This window comes from Mercurialis annua, linkage group LG5 (assembly GCF_937616625.2).
Source record: "Mercurialis annua linkage group LG5, ddMerAnnu1.2, whole genome shotgun sequence".
In the NCBI taxonomy this organism is placed as follows: Eukaryota; Viridiplantae; Streptophyta; class Magnoliopsida; order Malpighiales; family Euphorbiaceae; genus Mercurialis; species Mercurialis annua.
Window position 1 is genome coordinate 14,371,353 of NC_065574.1, and position 24,607 is coordinate 14,395,959.

Here is a 24,607-nt window from a genome sequence, read left to right on the forward strand (position 1 = left end):
GACCCACACTGCAAAATGTAGGAGGAGTAGGCCTTGAGAAGGCTGGGGTAGGGGCTGACTCAGCAGCTTGCCTTTTCTGCTGCATCTGTCCAATCCTCTTTTGAACCTCAGCTTCCAACTGGTTAGTTGAGACGCTTTCATTTCCATTCCACTGAGGTCCAGTTGCTCTAAATTTCCCATAGAATGGTCTCCCCTCATTCTGGACTGTGGTTGGTTTATGGTGTATTTTCCTTTGTGCCTCACTTGGTACTGGATTCTGTGAGTTTGCCATCCTCTTCCCAAGCTCACCAGGCTGCATGCAAAGAACACCATATTTTTAAAAATGGAGCAACATAATGAAATACAACAACTATTTGCAGTTTTAAAAAACCTTACATTAACTGAGACTTGTCCAGTACTTGTATCGCGACATAGTCCTGCTCCGACAGAATTAGTCGGGTGTTTTTTTGCTTTTCCTTTCTTATTTGCCACAAGTGGTGCTTGCTGCTCAGGGTTTGGTGTAGGAGTTCCAATCTTAATGCCAGCAGCAGACTGCACTTGTTCCTGATAAAAAAACATATTTGGATCAAAAACACCCCTGAACTTACTTAATTAGGATCAACCCCCCCCCCCCCCTTGAAGTAGTTATTTAAGTATCAAAAAACCCCTTGAACTTAGTTTTATAAGAAAAACAATTAGCAATAACATAAGAAGTAGAACTAACCATGTTAACTGATTCTTGTTCATCTTCATCCTCATCTTCAACAGACTTTACCCTTTCCCTTATCCATTGCAGGAACTGGAATGCCATTTTTCTTCTTACTACACCCTCTAGCATTGTGCCCTTTGCTATGGCAGTAGCTGCAAGACATAGCATACCCTGCCTTTGACATTTTGCCTGAGGGTTTGGGTTCCTCTCTGTCCTTTCTTCTAGCTCTTTTGGGTCTGCCAGCTGACTTGTATGCCACAGGTGGAATGAGAGGCTCTTTTCCAGTTCTGGGCCACATTGCCTTACCTTTCACTGGCTGCATCACATATGCATAACTAGCCAAGTATTTTTCCTTAGAGTACCAGGGGTCTATCCCAACCAACAAATCACCATATGGATCACTATGGTATAAGGCACATATGGCATGTGGACATGGGATTCCAGTCAAATTCCATGCCCTACAAGTACAACTCCTAGTTCTCATGTGGACAGTATGCCTATTCTCATTTTCTGACACTTCATAAGCATCATCCCCATTAAACTCTACATGACAGCCACATGCCCTATTCATGTTCTTTTCTAGCAACATCACACTACTAGGACTGACTCCAGTGAACCATTTCACACACTCCATTCTTTTCCTGTGAATCCTACTCATTGCATCTTTTCTAATCCACTCCAAAAGAGACAATACATGCATTTTCCTATCATCTAGCAAATCCCCATTGAATGACTCACACATATTGTTATCCACAGCATCACACTTAGAATGGAATGCAAAATATGCTTTGCACCATGTGTGTGGTGGATATGTAAGGAGGTGTTCTACAGAGCCATTACCTAAAGCATCCATTTTCTCTAGCTGATCATGGAAGTATTCTTCAAAGCTACTCCTGGCACACATCCAAAACTGTTTTCTGAAGTCACCTCCTCTCCATCTTTTCTGCCACCTCATGAATATGTGTTGTGCACACCATCTGTGTTCTGCCTCAGGTAAAGTATCCTTGATAGCTGGAAGCAGGCCCTGTAACAAAAGAAAATAAAATGCAAATAAGGATCAAAAGCCCCCTCAAACTTTTCAAAGAAGGATCAAAACACCCCCCAAACTTTGCAAAAAAGGATCAAAACTCCCCTTAAACTTTACCAATACATATCAAAAGACCCCTTAAGTACAAGACAGAAATAAAAAGCATAACAACAGGACACTAACCTTTTGCATATCAGTTATCAGTGTTAGATTGCTTCCATCTCCAAGATCAAGATCACTGATTTCACTACTGCCCAAGCAATAGGGAATCTTTGATTGTTGCCATCCCTTCCAACTGCAGTAAGCAACTTCCCTTTGTAAACTGTCTTCAAAAAACAGCCATCAAGTCCAATCACAGGCCTGCATCCAGCCTTCCACCCTTTCTTCAAAGCATCAAAGCAAATATAGATAGCTCCAAACTGGTTTGTGTTACCATCAGTCAAGAGGTCAACTATTGTTCCAGGGTTGGTTGCCAGTAGTTCTTCTCTGTAATCCCACAGCAAACTATACTCCTCCAGATAATCACCTTCTAACTCTTCTAGCAGAATTCTCTTCACCCTCTTGCATTTGATGTCAGTCACATCAATCTTCAACTCCCTCATTGCCCTTGCTTTTAACTCCTTGGACTTCAAGTGGCTGAAACTTTTAATCCTGTCTCTGAAATAGTCCACTAAGAAATGTTGAGTTGCTTATCTAATCTTGAACTCTCTGAAGCATTTGTGCTGAGGAACATAAGTCTTCACCACAAAGTCTCCAGTGGCACCAATCTTACTAGCCAGAATGTGCCATTCACACCCCTCCTTCTTGCAGTGGCCCCTAACCCTGGTTGGTTCATTCTTCACCATCTTAACCTCCACACCCTTATTGACAGCATACTTCCTAATAGCTTCCCTAAACTCAGGTGCATTTTTGAACACCATGCCCACAACAAATGCAGGGTTAGGGTTGCTAGGATCATACACCACTGGCTCTGAACTCTGGCTATCAACTTTTTCCTGCACATCCTCACCCACAGGGACTGGTTCACCTCCCATATCACCCAGCACTGCAGCTCTTTGGGCTCTTTCCATCCTTTCTTTTTTGGCTTTGTAGTTTTCCCTAAGCTTGTTTCTTGCTTGGATCAGTTCTTCATCCCCCACATCTGAGAAATAATCCATCTCATTTGTATAGTCAAAATCCTCCTCACCACTGCTCAGCCGTTCCTCATCATCCACATTATGAGTGATTTCTCTTCTTTCACATAGATGTGCCCACTTTGAAACCTTCCTCTTCCCCTTGTCAGTAATTACAGTCTTGCTCCTAGCTGCAGTCTTCTGCTTTTTCTTCCTCTTATTATTTTTTGGGGCTTCTGCAGGTTTCTGCATACCCTCATTTGGTGCTCCACTGCCTGTTGCAGCTCTCTGCAATCCTTCTTCACTCACCACCTCATTTGTAAAGTTCTCAAGCCACTCCATATCAAACATGTGGGCAGCTTCCCCAGCCATGTTATCTTCCCACGCAGCCCAATCTTCTACTAAACCTTCAACTTGCTCCTCAGGTACTGGGTCATTTAACCCTTCCTCAGCTACTGGGTCATTTAACACCCCCTCATCTACTGGATCATCTAACCCCCCCTCAGCTGCAGGTTCATTTAACCCCTCCTCCTCAAATTGATCATCTACTGGATCATTTAACCCCCCCCCCCCCCTCAGCTGCAGGTTCATTTAACCCCTCCTCAAATTGATCATTTAACCCCTCATTTTCCCCCTCTACAACAGGATCATTTAACCCCTCCTTAACTGGATCATTTCCCCCCTCCAAAACAGGATCAGTTCCACCCTCCAAAACAGGATCAGTTGCCCCCTCTATATCCAATCCCTAATCCCCTCTATCTGAACTGCCCTCATCCTTTCTCCATTCTAACAGCAACACCTTAGATTCAGTCTCAGATAGAAACTTTGGTTGATCTATACTATGATCTAAAAACACAGCCAATGTTGCAGACCCCATCTCCTCACCCTGTCCTATCAAAGTCTTCACACATCTATCAAAATTTTCATCCAAAAGTGCTCTAACATCCTCATGCATTACACCTCCAGCTGGTAGCCAAAACATTTTAGGGATATGCCCATACCCTAAACTCCTAACTATGCCACACAACACACCATAAGTTATTTCTTGAGCATCTTTAAAAGTCTGCCTATAATACTTTCCCCCACTATATCTTAATTCAGGATCACATATAAATATCCCTCCATGCTTAATTTTCAGAAAAACCTCTATATTGCAATCAAACATTTCCATCATTCTGCCATCAAAGAAATCATACCAAAACATTAAACCAAACAAAACTAACATACACACAGACAGCAACAACCCAACATTCAACCTTTTCTTAAAGTGGAAAACACACAGCATTTCAAAACCAGACAAAAAATCAAAAAAAAAAAACCTAAACATACAACAACATACAAACAGCAAACATGTCAAAATCCAATAATCACATATCAGATAACATATTAAACACCAAAAACAGACAACTGATCAAACAACCCCCATTACAACAAAAAATCATGGAAAAAAACCACCCATTAATAACAATGCAAGAGGGTATTCAAGTTCAGAAACTACATACCTACGAAATTCATCCGACACCATTTTTGCCGGTTCCACCAGAATGACGTGTGCTCAAAAAAATCCAATGCCTCCACGCTACTGACGATATCAAGACAGGATCAAGCAAATTACACTTCAAAATGGTCGAAGTTAGAAGAGTAAGGCTTTAATCTGAAGGAATTGAAAACCCTAAATTTTTCTCACAACAGTTGAACGTTGGAGAAGACGAAGACGAAGGAAAATCAGAAGAAAAGAAAGAAAAGAAAATAACGGGAAAATAATTAATTGTGTCTTAATTTTGGCGGTTGGAAGATTAATTAGATTTAATCTTGCATGTTTTCAGCCACGTGGCATCACCAGGGGCCCCAGAAATAATTCACTCTCTTTTATCAGCGAGTGCATCACAAACGAGCGAGGGGGGGTGTTTTGAACCGGTTTGGACAAGTTCAGGGTAAAAGTGATCATGTTTCGCTAATTTGGACGTTTTTGATACTTTGTGCCAACTTCAGGGGGCAAAATGATCCTTCGTTCAATAATTAAAAATAGAATAGATATGTTGTTTTTGCTAATTAAGTATTATTATTCCTTATAGAAAACCAAACTATATAAGCTAGAAAAGCTCAATGTACATATGTAATTTATAAGCATCCCATTGAAATTTATTTAATATAACCGCTCCAATATGCTACTATTGTAAAGTTCTTTAAAATTACAAACCTTCTATACTTTATAAGAGAAGAAGTCCCATAATTATATAAAATAAAAACATAGCTCTCATGATAATATATAGTTTATTACACTTTATTCCCCAGTAGAAATAACGTGAGATTTACCATCAACACTGTTTGACATAGGCTGCACTGCTCCTCGATGAAGCAAACATGGTTGCTCTGGCGATACAGTAGGATCCATGATCTTGAAACGAGCCATAGCTGCCAACTCAGTAATTGACTCAATAATGTCTTCAATATTTCCCACAATATCCAACAAAAGCATTGAAACTGCAACTATTGATGCAATTTCCATCAGATTTGCCCCATTAAATTGACTTGTTTTGAGAAGTGATTTGATATTATCCGTAGCCGCCTTTGAATTTAACATATGGTGAGCTGCTGCGTTTGATCTTCTCATTTTCTTTGTCACACATGCTATTTCCTTCAATGCTTTCCCACATTCCATGCAAACTTTTGTGCATGACTCCGCAAATATGTCTCGAATCTCTGCGTCGGACTTTAAACATATCGCAGAAATAGTTAACTTAAAATGAGAGTAGTAGCATGTAGGAGGATGTGCATTCAGTTTCCGTAGAATCGAATGGAGTCGAAATTTGATATTTTAAACAAAATTGAACTCGTTAGTTCGGTTGGGTTATTATGTTAGGTTCAGTTTTTTTCGCTTTGCTTCGTATTAAAAGTGAGCCGAATTTATCACTTTTAAAATTCAAAATATTGTTCCGTTGTTCGATTTGGTTTGATTCTTGATCACCCTAACATATTTATACTTAACTTTACTAACTATAGTCCAGGGGCAGAACTAGGAATTCTACTATGGGGTGGTTAATTTATAAAAAATAAAATTTGAGAGAGTTAATTGTATAAAATTTAAAATTAAATAACCATATTTAAAAAAAAATTAAAATTTGAAGGAGTAATTTTACAAAAAAGACAATTTGCGGGGGCAGTCGCTACCTCAGCCATAAGGCTGGTTCCGCCCCTGTTGTGAACTACTAATATTTTTTTATTTAAATATATATTCTTTATTTTTGTAAAAAGTCTAATGATGTAAAAGATCTAAAATTTCTTGACTTTTTGAAAATTTAATCAAATTTTTTAAAAATTATAATATGTCTATATTTGACAAATTCGCAAATAATTTGTTTAATTCTCCAAAATCAATTCCGCCCATAGCACTATTAATCGTAGATCTACTCTTTTTATTTCAATAAGTCTTTCTCTAAGGTGTTTGTTTGAAGTTTATTTTGATTGAATAAACTTTTGAAGTCTTTTATCTTATCTTTGATTTGTTCGAGTTTTAGATCTATATTTTTGTAGATTTAAAAATTGGGAGATCACTTATGGACCTATATTGAAAATGAGATTTGAAAAGTTTGAAACTTCAAGGTTTCAAGATCGTATTTTCAATTTGAACCATTATGTTTTGGGTAACCTTTTAATGGTTGAAAAAGCCCTAATCGATGACTGTATTAACAACTCTCATCATTAATTTAGAATAGTTCTTTTAATTTGTTGAAAAACCATTCATCTATGTAATTTTCATTCTCATAAATGAAAGTTTTAGCCTTTGTTAAAAAAAAAGGCATAAATAGATTTTTAAAAAGTTAAAAAATTGGCTTTAATACAAAATATATGCATTTTAATAAAGAAAACAAAATGCAAACAGAATAGATACTATACTTGGATATGAGAGTGAAGTATGTTGTTAAGAGCTTCAATTTTGTAGGCGCATTCTCTGGTTAAACTCCCAATTTTCAAATATTGTTTCCAAGGATGAAAAAATTTAAAATGACCATGAGCCGGTTCCCACATGGCTAGATTGGCCTGCAAATATTTCATTATTTTTCGCATCAGATTAAATTTTTTAAAGAAATTTTAAAAAAATAAACAGAAGATTATTAACTTACCATAGTTTCTTCATTGCTCTTCGAGAAAAGAACACTTTTATAGCTTTGAAGGACTGAGCTTTCATTTTTAGCATGTCCATCATCTTTAACTGCTTTAAAGTACTCTCTCCCAAATTCTATAAATAAACTATGTGAATATTTATGAAATATATAAACAAACTAAAAAGAAGTATAGAAACTACACTACAAATTAAATCTAAGTTGAGATTTTCCACATTAATAATTTGGTTAATAGCAGTTACGGAGACAGGATTTCAACATAGGGAGGGCCAAATTGCAATATGTAATATATGAAGTAGGCAATCTTAAAAATTAGGGGGGTTAAATTGTATAAAATAAAAAAAATTAGTGCTAATTTTAATAATTTTAAAATTTTAGAGGGGGTCATGACACTCCCGTGCCTCCCCCTATCTCCGTCACTGGTTAATAGTAAATCGGGTAAATAAAGGTTCTACTTCTTTTTTCTTTTTATTCGTTAAAGGGTATTGTTGTTTCTTGATTCATGTACTTTCGAAAACAGTTTTATAAAATTCTTCTTTTTTACTTAGTTCATATACTTTCGAAAACAAGTTTGTTTAGTCCATGTACTAATGGAGAATGTCTCACACTTCCGCACTTATATATAGAACTTCATAAAACTATTTTCGATAGTATAGTTATAATAAAAACATAAAAACGCATAGAAACCAAATAAAGAAAAAATAAAAAGTACATAAGTTTTAGGATAGCTTTTGCATCGTAATAATAAGTTGTAAGTATTAATTTTATTATGGGTTAATTCCTAAAAAAATCACGAACTTTACATGAAGTTTCATTTTAATCATGACCTTTAAAAGTTGTCATTTAAAGGCACGAACTTTCATTTTGTTTCAAATCTATCATTTCAGTGTATTTTTGTTGACTAAATTCTTCAATAAACCATTAATGAAAGACCCAAATTATAAATCGACATTAAATCTTATTATCTTTTAGTTAGAGTATATAGGATTAGGAATTTTTGGTTCGATAAAATACACCGGATTTTACTTTGACGATAGATTTGAAACAAAATGAAAGTTCGTGCCTTTAAATGACAACTTTTAAAGTTCATGATTAAAATGAAACTTCGTGTAAAGTTCGTGATTTTTTTAGGAATTAACCCTTTTATTATTGAGTGTCAATTTGTTTCTCCAACTTACACACCATGAATTATAAATTAGACTTTTTTTTATCAATTAAATAACATATATCAACTTTTAGAAATAGATGTATAGGGCTAATCGATCCTAAATTTAATATAAATAATTGAAAAGTTAAAATAATTGATCAAAATTAAATCGATTAAAATTAATAAAATCGATAAACTATATAATAAAAAGGGTTAATGTCATAAAAACTCACCAATTTTACACATTTTTTCAATTGAATCACGCATCTTAAAATTTGTCAAAAAAATACACAAGCTTTTTTTTTCCAAATCCATACACGGTATTGACGTGACATTCATTCATTGGTTAAAATTGACCTCCACCTCAGCAAATTACACCAATGAATAAATGACACCTCAACACCGTGTATGAATTTGAAAAAAAAAATGAAAGTTATGATATTCTTATAACAAGTTTTAAAAGACATGCTTAAATTAAAAAAATATGTAAAGTTGGTGAATTTTTATGACATTACCTCAAAAAAAATTATTTTAATATTAATTTTCCATCTTAATATGAGTCGAATCGAGTCAAAGCACTATTAAGGTCAAACTCAACTACAGTCGACCCTCTAATAGTTAATATTCTATAAATTAATAATTCTAATAATTAATAGAAAATTGAGAGAACCAACTTCGTTCCACGTCGGATAATTAATAATTCTATTATTTAATAATTAATAAAATATTAAATATATTTTACATGAATATTAATTATTAGAGAGATTCTTTTTAAGAAAATATATAATAATTGATGATTTATTTGAGGCAATACTAACCTTAATTCATAAAGTGGAAGTTAAAATACCATCAGATTATGACTTTTTTATTCTTTTAAGAAATTTTAAAAGAAGTTATTAGATAAACAAATTAAAGTAAGTAAAGTATCTCTATTATAAAAAATATTAAAAATTATTTTACTTTATTCATATAACTTTTTAATAATTATTTTTTATTTTGATATCAATTGATATTTTTTAAATTAAATATAAAATTATTTCTTTTAAATTGAGTGATTGTAAAGTGTGTTTAGTTAGTTTTTTTTTATAATATAATATTACTATTAGGTCTATTAATATAGATGCTTTAAAATATCTTTTATAATTTTTTTTATACAAATTCTATAAATTAATAATTCTAATAATTAATAAATTTTTGATCCACCATGTGTATTAATTATCAGAGGGTCGACTGTATACTCTAAAATTCAAAACTCAAAACTTGATTGAGTTTCATCATTATAGTTTGAGTAACAACTCGGTAGAATAATTGAGATTTGGACCGACCCAATTGTATATATTTAAAAGCTAAATTTTAATATAACATCTAAATTAAATTTGATAGAAAATATATAACTATAAAGGATAAAATATAAATTAACAAAAGCTCGATTAGACTCGTGAGTTTATCGAGTATAGTATTTTAATGTACAAATTCGACTTAATAATTAACTCGATTAGCTTGGATCCGAACTCAAATTGACTTAATGAATCGATTTTGAATATTTTTCGAGTCAAACTCGAGTAGCTAGCTCGTGAGTCGGCTTAATTTGGTTATCAAGAATAACTTGATAATAAGTTTTGAAGTTGAAAGAAAGAAATTGAAAACATACCTTCCAAAAACAATCCAAGCTTTTCAATATTGGCAAAAATGAGATTGTGAAGATCCCCTCCAATCCAAACAGGGTAAATAAGAATGGAAATAATAATAGAAGTACAACTACCAATAATGATTGTTGAAACCCTCATGTGAGCCATTTTTAGAACTTGATTGTCTCTATAACCCGAAACCGATACCAAACAAAATGTTAATATGAATATTGTTAGCCCATAGTCGTACCGAGCCTTTAATGTTGGTATAAACCTTGTATACGTCATTATGGCAGCTGCACATATAATATACTATGTCAAATGTTAATCAACAAATGTTAATAATAATAATAATTTTAATTGTAATTGTAATTGTAATTACTAGTATAATTTTAGTATGTAATAAGAACAACTATACCTGCTATAAAGACAAATGTAGCAATCAAAATGGGTTCTCCTGTACGACCAGAAAAGGTTGCGATGCGATGAGCTCCAATTCCAAGAGTGCTGCCTATAAATGTTGCTACCATTCTATTTATACATTTTCCCAGAGTTGCACCTATTCTCAAATCCACATTTATTATTCAAAATATTTAAATTGACATATTAAAATAAAATATATATTATCAAATTTAAAAAATATCATAACTTTTTCTGTGAAAAATAGCATGAAATACATAATATAAAAAGAGCATAAAATATATTTAAAAAAAAATTTTAAGGTTATTTGAAAAGAACGTGTGAGTATTTTAAATTTTTTCTTGAACCATTTGGACCCTTAATATTTTAAAATAGTATGAATGAACACCACGTACGCCTGAAAAAAACCATAAAAATATTTAGAAATGTAAGGGTTTGAGTGTCGAAAAAAAACTAAAAGACTACAAATGATTTTTCCAAAAAGTTCAAATGATTTTTTTGCAACATTTTAAAATATTGATGGTTCAAATGGCCCAAAAAAAACTAAAATATATAATTTTTTTAAAATAATCTTTTAAAAAAAGCTAAGCTTACCAACGGAAAATTCAAAGACGACGACGACAGTAAGAACAGCCCACATTGCATTAACACCGAAACCATCATAAAGTGGATTAAAATAGTAGAACATTGAGACTAATGTGAGAGCTAATCCTACTTTTAGAGAGTGAGCAATTTTTCTAGGATCATCTTCTCCAATTCTCTTTACTTCTTTTCCAATTTCTATTATCTTATTCCTCCCCTTCTTCACATAACTTCTCCATTTCCCATCACTCCTTTCTTCACTATTTGGAGATGCCATTTCTATTTTCTTTTTTAACTTCAATTTTAATATTTATATCAAATTATATCACTAAATTTAGTCCTATATTTATAAGTGACATATATTTGTTTAATGTTTTTTTGTAGTACAAGGTTTATGAGGTTTGCTGAACAGATTTCAATTATGAGACGACACTTTTAAACTTTTCACATTCAGACTAATTCTCACGCGAGCTGTGTAGGTCTCTTGCGAGAAGTAAACTCTGGCCCCAAATTTTAAACGGCTGTATTTATGAATACCGTTTGAACTTACAACCTCACTTAAATTTTTAACAAAGTTAAAGTATTGAGCGATTTTTGGTTCTTTAATTTTTAGTTCGGAGTTAAATAGCTAACTCACATCCATTTTAATCAAGGCTTAATTACTTAAAAACCACCCACCTTGAGCTTTTTTTTCGTTTATACCCTGACCTAGAAAAAAATTCATTTATACCCTGACATATGTGTTTATGTTTCACCTCTACCCCAAATTTCAAAAAAAAAGATGATTTATTGAAAACAACTAAATATAAGGATTATTTTATATTTTTTCTATTAAAAAAAATACAAAGAAATATTTCATCTTTAAAAATGTTCAAAAATAAAGATTATTTAAAAAAAATTCTAAATGAAAAGAGGTTAATTTAGTGCCTTGGGGTAGAGGTGAAACATAAACACATACGTCAGGGTATAAATAAATTTTTTCCTAGGTCAGGGTATAAACGAAAAAAAAGTTCAAGGTGGGTGGTTTTTAAATAATTAAGCTTTTAATCAATTAAAAATAATACTTTTTTTGCTCAATTACGGAAATGTTTTTTCTATTTTTAGATCAATTAATGATAATTTTTTTATTTTTAATTCAATTAAGGACAAAATTGGTCATTCAAATTAATCATATTGTATTATTTTATTTTAAATTTATATAAAATTAAATAGTATTATAATTAATCAAAATAACGTATAATAAATTATTTGAATTTGAATTATAAAATTAGGACCGGATTATCCTTGCTCTTTTAACAAGTGTCCTTCCATTTGTAAAATAATGTGACAAGCCAAAGTCAACTAGGGTGACTTGTTGACACCTTACTGCAATAGCTATCAAGAGTTTGGATTTCAGAATCTGAAATTGGATTTCATAGTAATTAATTCATATCTACAATATTAAATTCACTTTTTCCTAATTTGTTTGGTTTCCCAAATGAAATTAGCCTTTAGATCAATAAAAAAAATATATGAAATAAGCTAATAATTAAATAATACTATGAATTACTCATACATGGATTAATATTGATCTAATAGCCTAACGCAAAATTGGGAAATTGTAGAAACACATCCATTTTTCTAAACACTAAATTATGCGTCCTATATTTAATTTCCTTCCTATTTACTTATGTACGATGATATATGATCATCATTATTAAATTACTTAAATAAATATTAAAATAACAATAAAACAATATGCAATTCAGCAATTATAGATCAACTAAATTTATTTCCCAATGCGTAATGAGAAAATTACCATTTTATGATAAGATATATCATTTTTTTTGTTCATTTTTAAAATATTAAATTAATTTATATATTTTCCCTAGCTCATCCTTATTAACGTTGGATTTTCTTTATGCCGACTATGGAAACTACTCTAATTTATTTCTAAGCTATCACTGTTTTAAAATTTAATAGGTGTATTATTGTACTAAAAATTCTGATTTTTTTTCATCTAGCAAACTCCATACTTTATGAAATTTTGACAAGAAAAAATAAACTCTACGGATGAGTATATATAATTCAATTATAGGGTTGAGTTAGAATTGTATGGATCAGCGTAGATAATTAAAATTATGTAAGTTAGAGTACTCACAAATAAAAAATACCTAATTGGTAGAGAATTTGAAAGGAAGAAATAATAAAAAAATCGATCCTTCATCTGAGTTAATTCAAAAGATCTCGTCGAACCTGCTTGAATGTTAGTTCACTTGGACGCTAAAACGAGATGAAAATATATTCTTACTTAAACAGAATGATTTTCAATAGAAACGTAAGAAAAGATCGAACCTTCAAATGAATTTTAAAAGATTTTGCGGTTTCTACTTGTATGCTGGTTCATTTTGACGCTTAAAACATATGGAAAGAAAATTCCAATTTAAATAGAATGAGTTTCAACAGAAACAAAGCTGAGATATCCTAATTGGTGACGTCACGACTTCTAAAATTGGTAGCTGTCGGAAAACATTGGAAAAATTAAAAGTTTAATTAGATTGCATTTGGATGTATGTATTTTGAATTTTGAATTTCAAATTTAAAATTTAAAATTATGAATTTTAAATCACTTTTCCGGATATAAAATAAAATCTCAAAATTTTAAATATAGTATTGGTGCAATAATTAATTACAAATTAAAATAAAATATTTGTATTACCTCATACATTAGTGACGTATGATTTTGACATATGACATATGTTCCGTCGAGTTTCTGACGTGTTTGTTGTATTTGATATTTGTCGGATTGTGAATGATGCTTTGATATATTTAGGTATGTTATATATAGATGTTTAATATGTGTTTCTTGATTTTTTGGAGTTTGAGTTTAGTTTGGGATTGAATCTCATGTATTCGGGAATGAATCTCATGTGTTCTCGTCAAGAAAAGGACCAGTTTTCAAGATTTTGGAAAGTAAATGATTGTTCACTTCAATTGAATGATCGCTCAAAATAAGTCGTCGTTTGGAAAATTGTTCATGGAAGTGAACGATCATTCACAGGGGAGTTATTGATTATTCATAGCATAAATGATCGTTTACGCTATATTTTCTATAAATACGTGCTCGACGAGATAAAAATGTAAACGTTGATAATTTCGCGAATTTTCTCACTCAAAATCCTCTCCTCTCTCTCTCTCGAATTTTTCTTTCCAAAAGTAGGGGGAGGTAATCAGCCTTTTTTTTAATCTTCACACTCAGAGGAAGAGGAGGCACCGGCCCAGAAGGTTTAGAACCTGTAATCATATGGGCATCAAAATCTTTGCATGCAAGAGACAGATCATCCAAATAATCATCGCCCACCCACTCGAACCCAGAGCTAGCTGATTCTCCCCGAAATGCGTTGAGGCGCAGCAGTTGACTGGACATTTAGGGGTAAAGCACTGTTTCGGTGCGGGCCGCGAGAGCGGTACCAAATCGAGGCAAACTCTGAATACTAGATATGACCTCCAAATAACAGGGGTCAAGGTCGGCCTCGGGGCAAGCAGATCATTTATAATGAAGAGGATGAGATTCAAGAGAATGATTCGGAGTTCTTGCAGAGTGGAGCCATGCAGTACCAGATACGAGATAGATCTTCCAAAAAATAAGGGTTTTTTCGAATAATTCTAATAAAAAAAAGAATCGTTGAAGGAATGACACATGTAAAATGCCCAGCCCACACAAAAACCAAAATGGTGTTAGTCAACGATGAACTGAGAGCCAATCAAACGGTGCTGAGGTACCAGAATTAACTGTAATAGCAGAATTTTGTAAAAGAAAAAACAGAGGTCCAACCACAAAATCAGACGTCGAACAAAAGTAAATGCTTGAAGATGCTAGTTTGGTGGGAAGGGATTGATGATGGATATGTGTTAGTAATATCAGAAATAACCAAAAGCCAGACCAGATCTATAAAAATATAGGATGTCGAACTGTATCAGAAGTACTTAAAGTCAAGAAGAATCCTACTTAAATATGGATGGTCACGCCAAACCAGATGTAACAGATCATACCAAATCTCATAAACATAGAGATAAAGATACAATTACAATCATCTCTACTAAAAAAAATAAAATCTAATTGATTGAATTCGAGTACAACACTAAGAAAAAATACCTATTAAAAAACATTAGTTAAATAAACCTAATTCATTCCTTTGATACTAAAATCACTGCTATTCATATACCAAAAAATTGACTTTAGCATCGGATTGTGTTCGGACCAAATAAAATCTGAATCATTCTAACCTATTTTGTTTTACAGGTTGAACAAAAAGAGTTACCATGGATCCATGGCCACGGCAAGACCATCAATAACTAATCAATGTTTTTTTTCAAACCTAACCAAATTAGTTTTTTTAATATATATATATAATTGGGATAGGGGGGAGAGAGTAATTGAACCCACGATCTTGACAGTTTGTTGTCCAACGTTTATATCATTTGAGCTAATATTCGTTGGTTAACCGTATTAGAGTATTTTGTGGATTTGTTTGATTCAATTTAAAACAAAATTCAACTAAATTTTTTCAAAATCAAATAAAACTAAATTAAAAATTTGATTTTATTTACAATATCAAATCATCATTGAACCGATTTTTCCAGTCCGGTTTGGTTGACTAATCTGTTTAGTTCGGTTTGGTTGATTATTTTGTTTGGTTCGGTTTTTTCATAGTCATCCATCTAAAGAACGTTATTGTGCGTCGAACCAAACATATCTTTGCCCATAAACCCTCCCAACTGAACAACTTCTTTTCTCTATATTCTGGAACTAGGGTTTTCATTTTTGATTCCTCTAAACCCAATTATCTCTACTTCACTTCAGTAATTAGGGTTAGGGTTTTGTCCTTCCACTCTCAATGGCGGCACCGGCAGTCTCTCTCCCCAGATCCTCCAAGACGGAATCCTACGTCGACAACAAGCGGAAAGAAGACATCCGTCACGCCAACATTGTAGCCGCTAGAGCGGTGGCCGACGCAGTCCGCACCAGCCTCGGTCCCAAAGGAATGGACAAGATGATCTCTACTTCGAGCGGCGAAGTTATTATTACAAACGACGGCGCCACCATTCTCAATAAAATGGAGGTCCTTCAACCCGCTGCGAAGATGCTTGTTGAGCTCTCCAAATCTCAGGATTCCGCCGCAGGTGACGGTACTACTACGGTTGTTGTCATCGCCGGAGCCCTTTTGAAACAGTGTTTGTCACTTCTATCAAGTGGCATCCACCCCACGGTAATCTCTGATTCTCTTCATAAAGCTTCTATTAAAGCTGTTGATGTTTTGACTGCTATGGCTGTTCCTGTTGAGTTGTCGGATCGCGATTCGTTGATTAAGTCTGCTAGTACTTCGTTGAATAGTAAGGTGGTGAGTCAGTATTCTACGCTGCTTGCTCCGATGGCGGTTGATGCTGTTCTTTCTGTAGTTGATCCTGCTAAGCCTGATTTGGTTGACCTTAGGGATATTAAGATTGTGAAGAAGCTAGGTGGAACTGTGGATGACACTGAGATGGTTAAAGGTCTGGTTTTTGATAAGAAAGTTAGTCATGCTGCAGGTGGGCCTACTCGAGTTGAGAACGCTAAGATTGCTGTGATTCAGTTTCAGATTTCACCTCCTAAGACTGATATAGAGCAGAGCATTGTTGTTTCTGATTATACCCAGATGGATAGGATTTTGAAGGAAGAGAGGAATTATATTTTGGGTATGATTAAGAAGATTAAGGCGACTGGCTGCAATGTGTTGTTGATTCAAAAGAGTATTCTGAGAGATGCTGTCACTGATTTGTCCCTTCATTATTTGGCTAAAGCTAAGATTTTGGTTGTTAAGGATGTTGAGAGAGACGAGATTGAGTTCATTACTAAGACTATGGATTGCTTGCCTATTGCTAATATTGAGCATTTCAAAGAAGAAAAGTTGGGACATGCTGATCTTGTTGAAGAGCTTTCACTTGGAGATGGCAAGATTGTTAAGATCACCGGCATTAAGAAAATGGGAAGAACCACTACGGTGCTCGTGCGTGGGTCAAATCAGTTAGTTCTTGATGAGGCAGAGAGAAGCTTGCATGACGCGTTGTGTGTGGTTAGGTGCTTGGTCAACAAGCGATTTTTAATCGCTGGAGGTGGGGCTCCAGAGATTGAGCTTTCAAGACAGCTTGGGGCATGGGCAAAGGTGCTACATGGGATGGAAGGGTACTGTGTTAGGTCTTTTGCTGAGGCACTGGAAGTGATTCCGTATACTTTGGCTGAGAATGCAGGGTTGAATCCAATTGCTATTGTCACTGAGCTGAGGAACAGGCATGCGCAGGGGGAGATCAATGCTGGCATCAATGTCAGGAAGGGACAAATTACCAACATCTTGGAGGAGAATGTGGTACAGCCATTGCTTGTGAGCACAAGTGCAATAACATTGGCTACTGAGTGTGTGCGCATGATTCTCAAGATTGATGACATTGTTACTGTCAGGTAATTTTGGTTTGGTTGGAATTTAGAGTTCTTGCTTCTTTATTGTTGGATTATGGCTTAAGAATTTTAGAAACGTGATATCTTTTTGCTAAATGTTCGGTTGTATTTGGATTTTCATGCTATCTCTCTTCTCTTTGAGGTATTTTAGGTTTCTCTTTTGTATTTGGCTCAACTGAATATTTTTTCCTTCCCGTTTCCTTGTGTGTCTAATAGAATATTGGAACTATTTAGTATTTTTTAATCCAGTAAAGATAGTACTTTGAGTGGTTATGTGGATTTATACCAGTAAAAGTCATGTTTGAAATGAGGGATTGTCAAGGTGTTCTATTTTATGATTTTAAACAGAGAGTGAGCATTTTAGACAGATTTATGTTTAAGCATGTAGGCAAAGCTCTTAGAATTTCTAGGCTGTGGTGATTGATATTTCCATTGGACAACAATCTTTTTCTTTCTATTGATTTATATATGCTGGAACTTCAATCTCTGTGATAAAAAGTTAGTTGCAGTGCACGTGTTTGAATTAAGCCAACTCCAATTGTTTATCTGTTGGAAATTTAATTGAAACTATCCTCTTTTGATGTATTAAGTTTTGCAAAGCCTCATGATGGCTTTGACATTCAAGGGTTTAAGTTTGCCTCAACTCTGAAACCCATTATTGTTGAGCTTTATAATGTTTATGCCTATTGAGGCATTCAATTCTTGATCTTCTCTGTGCATAAGTATTTAGGTCTGATATGTTCTGAGAGTTATTTTTAATCAATCTAACTTTGTACCAGCATCTCTAAGTATGGGCCAAATATTATTGAGAGGTCTGTGCTACTTAACTTTTAGTAAAATTTGGCGAGAGAAAAACTATAGTAATCAGATTTTTAGGTGTCAAAATTAAGAGGAAATCAAGAGAATCCAAAGAAAGATTAGATACTCATACTTGTTATCACATCTAAGAAAAAGAATATAGAAAATTGAATCAACACAATTCTAGTTGTAGGAATTTTTTATTAAACTTAATTGTAAAGGTGGCAATTGGAGCGGGTTGGGTCATTTTGGGTTCGGGACATAAGGTCATAATGGAGCAACTAAACTTTTTTTTAGCTCTGCTCACTCATTAGATCTTGGATCTGGTCGAGTCGAAGCCATTTTATGAAATTTAAAAAATGCTAATACATGTATTATAAATGTTTAAAAATTAAATTTTAGTAGAAATGTAACTAGATTTATAACAATTTTTTATTTCAAGTTATTCAGATTAGAGCTATTATTCACTTGTTTTTTTCATTAAAAAACATTACAAGAAGTTATTTATAAGGCTATAACTATTACAGATCTTAATCAATTCATACTGAAATTTACAATTCGTGAAAAATTATATGGCCATTGGGTCACACATAACTCGACCCAACTCGCAACAATAATTTTCAGGCTATTTTGGTCGGATGTTTGTTTGGGTCAAGTTAGTTTATGGGAAGGTTTGGGTGGTGTTTTTTTCTGTTCGGATCAAACTTTGCCATTTCTGCTTTCTGTTCGGATCAAACTTTGCCATTTCTGCTCAAAGGGTCAAATCTGACAATAAATGTGATACAAATCTAAGTATATATAGAGAAATAATCCTGCAAACCTAATAGCAATTTTTCAATAATAGATTATTCCAAGAATTGTATGAGCTGATTATTATCAGTTATCTTCATATCTGCTCATCTGCTAAATCTATGGGGTTTGAGTGATCTTCTTTTTCAGTGTCCTTCTCATCTATATGCTATGCATAAAGACTAAAGTATATTTTTTTGAAGAAATTGATGTGGGAGCGTTCTTATACAAGATATTTGTTTGGTGGTGGAGATTAGCATTTTCACTAGATGGTAGTTGTTTCAAGGGTATATCCAATCTATTAGTTGTTTGCAGTATACTCCATTTTGTGACAGATAATTTGGAAGTTCCTAGTGCTTGGTTAGAATGGTAATGGTATGGCTTGAATATATCACCCTTTGAGTATCATGAATATGTAGGTTTTCATTTAGTCTAAATTTTGTTTGTCATTTGATCATTTTGTGTAGTTGAATGAATCCTGAAGAATTTGGTTTGAAGTTTAGCATCTTGTTGATTTCCATTATATCTTAGATGTGGTTCAGTTTTTGAATTTCCTACACCAATCCTACTTGAACTGATTCAAAACTAAAGCCTCTTCTTTGTGGTGCTTTTGTAGCAAGTCATTTTTCTTGTACTTGTCCAACTTATTATTAGTGGAGTTTTACTCATAACTGCACACAGATTAGGACCTGTTAAATGATGACAAGTTCAGCTGCTTTGTTTTTGCTTATTTCCTTACTGTAACGAATATGTTGCGCCCGGTAAGGAGTTGATTTGCTGATCACAAGTGAATAGATATGTTAGCCGTTTTTAATGCAGTTTATACTTTGCCACTGATAGCCTATAGGTTGAGGTTGTAAAAGCAGCAAGTGTTAATTTGGTGATTTTCTCTATTGGCAAACAACCAAATGTTGCATGGAAACGTTACTGATATATTGAAACCTCAAATATCGATATGATATATTTTTACAAGAATAGGCTATAAATAAAGTTTTGGAATTTCAGAAGCATTTCCAGGAATGGAATTAAAACGCTGAAACCTAGGACTCATGTAAGTTTTTATGCAACATAGTGATTCATTAATGAGGTGTAATATATATTTATAGTTTTGATTGAAAAGGGGAGTTGTGTACAATATCTGAAGCCTCACTTCTATCAGTTTTTCATTGGAATGGGCTTCTCCTTCCTATTTAGCTTAGCTTGTGATTTAAGAAAGTGGACAACCGTAACGAGTAGCATATGTGATACTCAGACGGTTTGTTCAGCTTTATTTGGAGCTTCAAGAAGTGTTGTTGTCAAAGTTTCTGGCTTCTCCCCTGTTGCTATTTTTTTCTCTTCACTTTTACCCCACAATACAACATAGAGTCCCAGCATAATCAAAACTGCACCGATTATCCTGCAGTTTTAGGTTAGAATTTCTATCAGTTCAATTTCCATTTGATTCTGCCTATCCAAATGTTCCTTCATTTTATGTTTAGTTAACTTTTATCATACCTTCCGGAGTATAGCTGATCACCTAGAATGACAAATGCCATAATAGCAACTAAAAGAGTTTGCAGAGGCTGAAAGACGGCAACAAACACAGGCCCCCCTTTTTGGATGCACCATGTTTGAAGAGAAATGACAATACCCGAGGCCACGATTCCCTTAAATAAGAAAACAAAAATAGGATAAGCGCGCTTGAAAGCTTAATCTTCAATTCTATGCCTGGGAGATGCAACAAAAAGTTAAACTTACAGCATAGAGGATGGTGAAAAGCTCTTCTCCTGATTGGATTTTCCAATTATTAAGGTCAGTTTCTACAAATGCTGCTATGACCAAAAACTGGATCAATCCGAAGAAGCATGTGAAAGAAGTGACTGTGAGTTTAGCTGGATACTTTTTCAGAACTGGAGCCTGCACATGTTTAACATTTTTACTGTAAGCAATGGGATAATGCTCTACATAACATGACTACTCCACCAGTCTTATTTTAGTTCAAAACAACCAATAAACCATAACAAGTGATTATTAATATAAACCATAACTAGTGATTATTGAATTTCAAGCGCATGCATTGAAGTAAATACAGTTTTGAACCTTTTCTTTAAAAGTGTTCCACCCAAATCTGTTCATAGTCCGGGATTAGGCAGACCATTTTTAAAATGCAAGTCCGAACCTGTATGAAGCCTTGTTCGGATTTTAAGTATACTATCCAAGTCCGGTCTAAATATATTATTTTTAACAGATTTGGTTGGGCCTATATAAGACTTTTACAATTTTAAAAGTCCAAGCCCACCCATAAAATACTAGAATTTTCTCGGACTTGTTTTGAGATATAAAATCATAATCCAATCCCTATTTAAGGTGAATTGGCTTCGACGGGTCAAACGAATACCCAGATTCATGAATATGTCTTGCATTAAATGAAATTCAACACAGATGGGTGTGGTGTGTATACCTGAAGGACCATCCAAGCAGCCCATGAGAAGCAGTGGCCAAGAAGGTAAATACAACCCCATGTCCAATTCATTGGAGAAATTTCTTCCTGGATTTGATTGGTTAGTAGAAGAGGAGGGCCTTTGTAGAGTGTAATTACAGTTGCACCTCCTATACTTCCTATAGTCCCAACTATTTTGGCCAACCCATCTCTCCTTCCAATATTAACTTCTTCTAGCCTGACATAAAATTTGGAGACATCATAAATAATTAAAGTGTGTCGTTCACGTTACATAAAATATTCAGCCAGAGCTGCTCGAGTCACATCGATTCGTAAAAAGTCTCGTTGTCTCAAGAAAATCGAACATTTTGTAAAGATAAAATACCCTAGAAGAGACGCCATGACAAATGTAATTGCAGGAACCGAGTTTTGCATTGCTGAAGCAAATGTTGGAGATGCATAATATAATCCCAGCAGATAAAATCCTTGATTTGCTGTGATTCTGATTTCATATCACAATATATAATTAGGTGCATTACACATGAAGCTTATGTTTTGTATGATTCAAATAAATTGTTACTTACCCTAGTAATGCTAGCACAAAGAATTGCACCAGAAAACCAATAGTAAGAGGTGGCCTTTCCTTCCTGAAATGTACACAACACTAGAAATGTCATTAAATCTTTTTGTTGCACAAAAATACAAATGCCGAAATGAAATAACGGTGTAAAATGATACGAGAATGAAGCAGAGATTCAAATATCATGTTTTGAAAAACATATTCCATTCTTTTACTCTAATTTGAAGAAATGACGACGATTCAAATTGGAAATTGGAAAATGAATTAAAATTAACGATTTTGAAAGTTTGAGCCATTAACGAAAGGGAGTTACTTTTCAAAGAAATAAGCAAGAGGAGCCAAGAATAGAAGTGCAATGATGTTCCTGTAAACTGGGTACACAACTTTGCTGACACCAATGTTGAGTGCAACTCTTGAAACTATGTGAAACCCTGCAAAACATAACTGCAACCCAAACAATGCTACAATAAGTTTCATTCTCTCAGACAATAATACTCTTCTGTTAATACTCATTTTGCTTAATTAATTAGTGCTTTTTTGCTTTACTATTCCACACTACCACTGCCCTCTTTAAATCCTGCTTTCTACTCACTTATATTAATCTAGAAAATTCATGCCCCATTGATCAAGTCAACCCATCTCTCATTCATTTCATTTGTTTATATTAAATATCAATACTCTCTCCGAATACAATCAATGAGTTATACCTCAAATGATATAAGCGCTGAATAGTATTCTGTTAAGTCGTGAGTTCAATTCCTTCTACAAGCACCCCCCCTTTTCCAAAAAAAAAAAAAAGATACTCTCCCTAAGTGCAATTTGGTCTCGACCGGCTATTAATGAATAATTTTTTGATTCTTAATTTATTTTCTGAGATTTACATCCAATTTTAGATGATCATCCGTCATTCATCAATTTCGACGAGTGATGAGTCAAGCGGTAAATAATAACATTAAAATTCATAATTCACGAAATCAATTTACTTGTATTAAATATTTCACTTCGAATGATTTTTTTGAATAATTGAATGTCAATTCATTGACATCTCCAATAATTAATGTGTTTATAATTTTATAAAGAGTGCATTAAAAATATTACTACTTGAGAATCATATATAAATGTGTTTGGTGAGGCAAGAAGGTGGCAATTTTTGGTGATAGACAATTGGGATCTATTGAATAATTGGGTATGTACATGTACCATGTCCTGCATGTCTTTGTTAATTGAATTCATTTTGTTTTTATAATTTTAATCAATAATTAGGAGACAATACTCAAGTAGAGATCATGTTGTCCAGGTAGTTTCATAGTGGACAAGCCAGACTTTTCAAATCAATGGCTCATCACTACCTTTTCATTTGGGTAGACCAAACCATTTCAGTATATTTTTGAAGGAAAGTGTGTCTTCCGTAAGCATAGGAAATAATCATATTGACTTTGATAATATTTGAGATATTCATAATTCAATTATTTAGATATATTGAGATAATTGAGTCCGATCGAGTAAAAATATTGATGAATTCAAAATTCAATCGAATTATATTTGAAAATTAGACTTGGTTAGGTTTGATGCGATTCAATTATTTAGATCGAATTTAATAATTATTTTTAATATAAAATTAATTATGAATATTAGTTTAAATATGTATTATTATAAAAAAAGTAAAATAAATAAAATTTAATTAGAAGAATTGAGTATTTTGATATTCGAATTCTATTTGATTGTTTGATCTAGCAGCTCCGGATAATAGCACCGGGGATACAAAATTATCGATTTATTTCATTCTGATAACCGAAATTTGATTTTTTTTTTTTTTTTATTTTAGTTATTAAAATTTAAAAGTATTCAACATAGATTTTTAGGTAAAAAAATGACGACGTGACAGTCGAATTTTATAACCAAATTGAAAAAAAAATTGGTAGTCAAATTAAAAAAAAATTGAGTTTGTTAACTAAATTATAACGAAATTAAAATTTAATAATTAAAATAAAAAAGTTGAAATTCAGTCACTAAAATAAAATATAGTGATAGTTTAAATACTCCTAGACTAGTATCTATTACCCACAGCTCCATTTCGAGTTTGACTCAATTGATATTGAAATGAATTTTATATATATTCGTATTAATTAATCTTGAGTAAATGGTGAATTGACTCAAATCCATGCACTCCTAATGATACTGATGATGAATGATTATTGGTTAGCACATGTATAAGAATTTGAAGAACTTGAGCTTATTGAAGCTTATTGCAGAAATTAAGAACAAGAACAGAGATTGATTTGAGAAGAAGAAGAATTGCTTTGTATATTGATTAAGAGAAATAAATTCTTTTATTAAAATACAAAAGAATGATTACATGCCTTTTTATATTAATTGACAACTGTCAATATTATAGGCAATTGTGCTTAACGGCTATATTCCTACAAAGCTAATTCTGTTACTAACAGAATTTACAACAGAATTAAAACTAACTAACTCTAACTAATCTATTCTAAAACTGAACCTTTATTACCCCCCCTCAAGATGGAGCATATATGTCATGTATACCCATCTTGTGAAGAAGAGTTTGAAACTGGGATGGAGGTAAGGGCTTAGTAAATATGTCTGCTAGCTGCTGATCAGTAGAGATAGGAAAAAGATGAACTAAGCCTTCTTGAATTTTCTGTCTCACAATATGACAGTCAATTTCAATATGCTTAGTACGTTCATGAAATACTGGGTTATGAGCAATGTGACATGCAGACTGATTATCACAATAAACCTTTGCTGGATCAGCTTGTTGAACTTTTAGATCCTTGAGTAGATAGCTAATCCATTGAAG

The 24,607-nt window shown here is 33.3% G+C and overlaps 3 protein-coding genes across 3 annotated transcripts; 1 reads left to right on the forward strand and 2 right to left on the reverse strand.

Annotated features, from left to right (window-relative positions):
* Positions 1 to 5,111: 5,111 nt before the first annotated feature.
* On the reverse strand, positions 5,112 to 11,005 carry LOC126681510 (aluminum-activated malate transporter 2-like). Its single transcript, XM_050377052.1, has 6 exons — positions 10,741 to 11,005; positions 10,145 to 10,285; positions 9,750 to 10,022; positions 6,952 to 7,067; positions 6,725 to 6,868; positions 5,112 to 5,540 (listed from the first exon to the last, which is right to left on the reverse strand). The coding sequence occupies exons 1-6, from the start codon at positions 11,003 to 11,005 to the stop codon at positions 5,112 to 5,114; spliced, it is 1,368 nt and encodes a 455-aa protein (XP_050233009.1).
* A 4,453-nt stretch (positions 11,006 to 15,458) lies between these two features.
* LOC126681023 (T-complex protein 1 subunit delta) lies at positions 15,459 to 17,436 on the forward strand. The gene has a single exon (XM_050376388.2). The coding sequence runs from the start codon at positions 15,606 to 15,608 to the stop codon at positions 17,205 to 17,207; it is 1,602 nt and encodes a 533-aa protein (XP_050232345.1). The 5' UTR covers positions 15,459 to 15,605; the 3' UTR covers positions 17,208 to 17,436.
* Positions 17,437 to 19,862: 2,426 nt separating this feature from the next.
* LOC126681024 (WAT1-related protein At3g18200) lies at positions 19,863 to 22,421 on the reverse strand. Its single transcript, XM_050376389.2, has 7 exons — positions 22,100 to 22,421; positions 21,791 to 21,853; positions 21,592 to 21,708; positions 21,228 to 21,444; positions 20,525 to 20,683; positions 20,282 to 20,433; positions 19,863 to 20,183 (listed from the first exon to the last, which is right to left on the reverse strand). Exons 1-7 carry the CDS (start codon positions 22,297 to 22,299, stop codon positions 20,036 to 20,038), a joined length of 1,056 nt encoding a protein of 351 aa, XP_050232346.1. The 5' UTR covers positions 22,300 to 22,421; the 3' UTR covers positions 19,863 to 20,035.
* Between the last annotated feature and the right edge of the window lie 2,186 nt (positions 22,422 to 24,607).